General features: G+C 46.6%; 1 protein-coding gene across 1 annotated transcript; it reads left to right on the forward strand.

Annotated features, from left to right (window-relative positions):
* Positions 1–3,773: 3,773 nt before the first annotated feature.
* LOC127909601 (uncharacterized) lies at positions 3,774–5,288 on the forward strand (the record flags this gene model as incomplete). Its single annotated transcript, XM_052471764.1, has 3 exons — positions 3,774–3,914; positions 4,510–4,666; positions 4,777–5,288. Coding segments are annotated over exons 1-3 (810 nt in total), but the record flags the coding sequence as incomplete, so codon positions are not given.
* Positions 5,289–5,928: the final 640 nt, after the last annotated feature.

A 5,928-nucleotide genomic window follows, 5' to 3' on the forward strand; every position in this document is an offset into this window, starting at 1 on the left:
GACCAGAAGAACAGTCAAAGGAACAGAAGAACAGTCCAAAGGAACAGTCCAGAAGAACAGTCCAGAAGAACAGTCCAGAAGAAAGTCCAAAAGAACAGTCCAGAAGAACAGTCCAGAAGAACAGTCCAAAAGAACAGTCCAAAAGAACAGTCCAGAAGAACAGTCCAGAAGAACAGTCCAAAAGAACAGTCCAGAAGAACAGTCCAGAAGAACAGTCCAAAAGAACAGTCCAGAAGAACAGTCCAGAAGAACAGTCCAGAAGAACAGTCCAGAAGAACAGTCCAAAAGAACAGTCCAGAAGAACAGTCCAGAAGAACAGTCCAGAAGAACAGTCCAAAAGAACAGTCCAGAAGAACAGTCCAAAGGAACAGTCCAGAAGAACAGTCCAGAAGAACAGTCCAGAAGAACAGTCCAGAAGAACAGACCAGAAGAACAGTCCAAAAGAACAGTCCAAAAGAACAGTCCAGAAGAACAGTCCAAAAGAACAGTCCAGAAGAACAGTCCAGAAGAACAGTCCAGAAGAACAGTCCAAAGGAACAGTCCAGAAGAACAGTCCAAAGGAACAGTCCAGAAGAACAGTCCAGAAGAACAGTCCAGAAGAACAGTCCAGAAGAACAGTCCAGAAGAACAGTCCAAAGGAACAGTCCAAAGGAACAGTCCAGAAGAACAGTCCAGAAGAACAGTCCAGAAGAACAGACCAGAAGAACAGACCAAAAGAACAGTCCAAAGGAACAGTCCAAAGGAACAGTCCAAAAGAACAGTCCAGAAGAACAGTCCAAAGGAACAGTCCAGAAGAACAGTCCAAAGGAACAGTCCAGAAGAACAGTCCAAAGGAACAGTCCAGAAGAACAGTCCAAAGGAACAGTCCAGAAGAACAGTCCAAAGGAACAGTCCAGAAGAACAGTCCAGAAGAACAGTCCAGAAGAACAGTCCAGAAGAACAGACCAGAAGAACAGTCCAGAAGAACAGTCCAAAGGAACAGTCCAGAAGAACAGTCCAGAAGAACAGTCCAGAAGAACAGTCCAAAGGAACAGTCCAGAAGAACAGTCCAGAAGAACAGGCCAAAGGAACAGGCCAAAGGAACAGGCCAAAAGAACAGTCCAAAAGAACAGTCCAAAAGAACAGTCCAAAAGAACAGTCCAGAAGAACAGTCCAGAAGAACAGTCCAAAAGAACAGTCCAAAAGAACAGTCCAGAAGAACAGTCCAGAAGAACAGTCCAGAAGAACAGACCAGAAGAACAGTCCAGAAGAACAGTCCAAAGGAACAGTCCAGAAGAACAGTCCAGAAGAACAGTCCAAAGGAACAGTCCAGAAGAACAGTCCAGAAGAACAGTCCAGAAGAACAGTCCAAAGGAACAGTCCAGAAGAACAGTCCAGAAGAACAGTCCAGAAGAACAGTCCAGAAGAACAGACCAGAAGAACAGTCCAGAAGAACAGTCCAAAGGAACAGTCCAGAAGAACAGTCCAGAAGAACAGTCCAGAAGAACAGACCAGAAGAACAGTCCAGAAGAACAGTCCAAAGGAACAGTCCAGAAGAACAGTCCAGAAGAACAGTCCAAAGGAACAGTCCAGAAGAACAGTCCAGAAGAACAGGCCAAAGGAACAGGCCAAAGGAACAGGCCAAAAGAACAGTCCAAAAGAACAGTCCAAAAGAACAGTCCAGAAGAACAGTCCAAAAGAACAGTCCAAAAGAACAGTCCAAAAGAACAGTCCAGAAGAACAGTCCAGAAGAACCGTCCAGAAGAACAGTCCAGAAGAACAGTCCAGAAGAACAGTCCAAAGGAACAGTCCATAAGAACAGTCCATAAGAACAGTCCAAAAGAACAGTCCAGAAGAACAGTCCAGAAGAACAGGCCAAAGGAACAGGCCAAAAGAACAGTCCAGAAGAACAGTCCAAAAGAACAGTCCAAAAGAACAGTCCAAAGGAACAGTCCAAAGGAACAGGCCAAAAGAACAGTCAGAAGAACAGTCCAAAAGAACAGTCCAAAAGAACAGTCCAAAAGAACAGTCCAAAGAACAGTCCAAAAGAACAGTCCAGAAGAACAGTCGAAAAGAACAGTCCAAAGGAACAGGCCAAAAGAACAGTCCAGAAGAACAGTCCAAAAGAACAGTCCAGAAGAACAGTCCAAAAGAACAGTCCAAAAGAACAGTCCAAAAGAACAGTCCAAAAGAACAGTCCAGAAGAACAGTCCAAAAGAACAGTCCAGAAGAACAGTCCAAAAGAACAGTCCAGAAGAACAGTCCAAAAGAACAGTCCAGAAGAACAGTCCAGAAGAACAGTCCAGAAGAACAGTCCAAAGGAACAGTCCAGAAGAACAGTCCAGAAGAACAGTCCAAAAGAACAGTCCAGAAGAACAGTCCAAAAGAACAGTCCAGAAGAACAGTCCAAAAGAACAGACCAAAAGAACAGTCCAAAAGAACAGCCCAAAAGAACAGACCAAAAGAACAGTCCAAAAGAACAGTCCAAAAGAACAGTCCAGAAGAACAGTCCAAAGGAACAGACCAAAAGAACAGTCCAGAAGAACAGTCCAAAAGAACAGACCAAAAGAACAGACCAGAAGAACAGTCCAGAAGAACAGTCCAGAAGAACAGACCAAAAGAACAGTCCAAAAGAACAGTCCAAAAGAACAGTCCAAAAGAACAGTCCAGAAGAACAGACCAGAAGAACAGTCCAAAAGAACAGTCCAAAAGAACAGTCCAAAAGAACAGTCCAGAACAACAGTCCAGAAGAACAGTCCAAAAGAACAGTCCAAAAGAACAGTCCAGAAGAACAGTCCAGAAGAACAGTCCAAAAGAACAGTCCAAAAGAACAGGCCAAAAGCTTAAGCTTTTGAAGAAAATATTGTGTTTAGTGTTTAGTTTCTTTGACATTCAGAGGCTGATTTTGCTTAGGAAGTCATCTTAAATAATTCATTATCAATTGATTAAGCTATTCACTTTATTGTACAGTAGAAGATGTTTTAATTCGGACAGCTTTTAGGGAAACACTTGTGACATTCTCTCGTTGGGTTAAAAAACCACAGAAGAAGAGCAGCCAGCAGTTAAAGCTTCAATGTTACTGCGTCGGGAGGCCCAGAGTTGGCCGTAGAACAGCACAGAGATGTACCGGTAACTAAGGAGGGATGATGACGAGAACAGAACATAGATGTATCGGTAACTAAGGAGGGATGATGAGGAGAACAGAACAGAGCTGTACCTGTAACTAAGGAGGGATGACGAGGAGAACAGAACAGGCAGTTAACCCACTGTTCCTAGGCCATCATTGAAAATAAGAATTTATTCTTAACTAACTTGCCTGGTTAAATAAAATATTAAATAAAAGGTTAAAGGTTAAATAAATACATATCTAAGGTCCAAGAAGTGAAAGCTAAGTGGTAGACATGTTCTCTGATATCCACTTGTGTTTAAATTATTCATTTGGATATCGGAGAGGGTTTAAGGGTTCAGGTTTCTGTTCAGAGAGGTTTGATTTTTTCCAAGTAACCCATATTATAAATAACGTTGACTCACTAAGGACCTATCACTGTCCAAACACACCAACTCAGTCGTGAAGATAGAACGACTCACTGTCCAAACACACCAACTCAGTCACTAAGGACCTATCACTGTCCAAACACACCAACTCAGTCACTAAGGACCTATCACTGTCCAAACACACCAACTCAGTCACTAAGGACCTATCACTGTCCAAACACACCAACTGCCTGCAAGGTTCTCTCTCCAAACTTGCATGCATGTCCAATTCTCCATCTGGAAGTGCAGGCTCTCCGAAGATGACCCCTGCTGTAATGGCAGAAGTGATTAAAGATGTCAAGTCGGCCGTATCAGTGGTCGTTAAGAGTGCCTCCGCTAGCCAAACCTCTCAAGTGACACCGATAAGGCGAGACTCGCAGACCAAGGTGACTGAGAGCATGGTGAGAGAGCTGGCTAAGGACCTATCACTGTCCAAACACACCAACTCAGTCATGAAGATAGAACGACAACGCCTGTTCTCCATTAGGAGGCTGAAAAGATAAGGCCCTCAGTTCCTCAAAACAGTTATACAGCTGCACCATCGGGAGCATCTTGACTGGCTGCATCACCGCCTGGTATGGCAACTGCTTGGCATCTGACCGTAAGGCGCTAGGTAGTGTGTACGGTCCAGTACGTCACTGGGGCCAAGCTCCCTACCATTCAGGACCTCTATGCCAGGCGGTGTCAGAGGAAGGTCCAAAATATTGTCAAAGACTCCAGCCACCCAAGTCGTAGACTGTTCTCTCTGCAAGTGGTACAAGAGCTCAAGGTCCTGGACCAAAAGGATTCCTCTTCCTTTCCTTCCATAAGGCTGCTGAACAGTTAATAAAATGGCTTCCTGGATTATTTACATTGATCGTCTTTTTATTTGACCTGACTCTCTAGCACCGGCTCTATGCACACTCAATGGACTGTACACACTCACACACACACTCACACACACATGCATATTGACGACACACACACACACACACACACATAGATACACTACCTCGACCTCCACTACCTCCACTACCTCCACTACCTCCACTACCTCCACTACCTCCACTACCTCCACTACCTCCACTACCTCCACTACCTTCACTACCTCCACTACCTCCACCCCCACTACCTCCACTACCTCCACTACCTCCACTACCTCCACTACCTCCACTACCTCCACTACCTTCACTACCTCCACTACCTCCACCTCCACTACCTCCACTACCTCCACTACCTCCACTACCCGACTACCTCCACTACCTCCACTACCTCCACTACCTTCACTACCTCCACTACCTCCACCCCCACTACCTCCACTACCTCCACTACCTCCTCTACCTCCACTACCTCCACTACCTCCACTACCTCCACTACCTCCACTACCTCGACTACCTCCACTACCTCCACTAGCTCGATTACCTCCACTACCTCCACTACCTCCACTACCTCGACTACCTCCACTACCTCCACTACCTCCACTACCTCCACTACCTCCACTACCTCCACTACCTCCACCCCCACTACCTCCACTACCTCCACTACCTCCACTACCTCCACTACCTCCACTACCTCCACTACCTCCACTACCTCCACTACCTCCACTAGCTCGATTACCTCCACTACCTCCACTACCTCCACTACCTCGACTACCTCCACTACCTCCACTACCTCCACTACCTCCACTACCTCGACTACCTCCACTACCTCCACTAGCTCGATTACCTCCACTACCTCCACTCCCTCCACTACCTCCACTACCTCCACTACCTCCACTCCCTCCACTACCTCCACTACCTCCACTCCCTCCACTACCTCCACTACCTCCACTACCTCGATTACCTCCACTACCTCCACTACCTCCACTACCTCGATTACCTCCACTACCTCCACTACCTCGATTACCTCCACTACCTCCACTACCTCCACTACCTCGATTACCTCCACTACCTCCACTACCTCCACTACCTCCACTACCTCCACTACCTCCACTACCTCCACTACATCGATTACCTCCACTACCTCCACTACCTCCACTACCTCAACTACCTCGACTACCTCCACTACCTCCACTACCTCAACTACCTCAACTACCTCCACTACCTCACTACCTCCACTACCTCATCTACCTCATCTACCTCCACTACCTCCACTACCTCCACTAACTCCACTACCTCATCTACCTCATCTACCTCCACTACCTCCACTACCTCCACTACCTCGACTACCTCCACTACCTCCACTACCTCCACTACCTCCACTACCTCGACTACCTCCACTACCTCCACTACCTCACTACCTCCACTACCTCCACCCCCACTACCTCCACTACCTCCACTACCTCCACTACCTCCACTACCTCCACTAGCTCGATTACCTCCACTACCTCCACTACCTCCACTACCTCGACTACCTCCACTACCTCCACTACCTCCA

Source organism: Oncorhynchus keta, chromosome 19, assembly GCF_023373465.1.
Source record: "Oncorhynchus keta strain PuntledgeMale-10-30-2019 chromosome 19, Oket_V2, whole genome shotgun sequence".
Taxonomy (NCBI): Eukaryota; Metazoa; Chordata; class Actinopteri; order Salmoniformes; family Salmonidae; genus Oncorhynchus; species Oncorhynchus keta.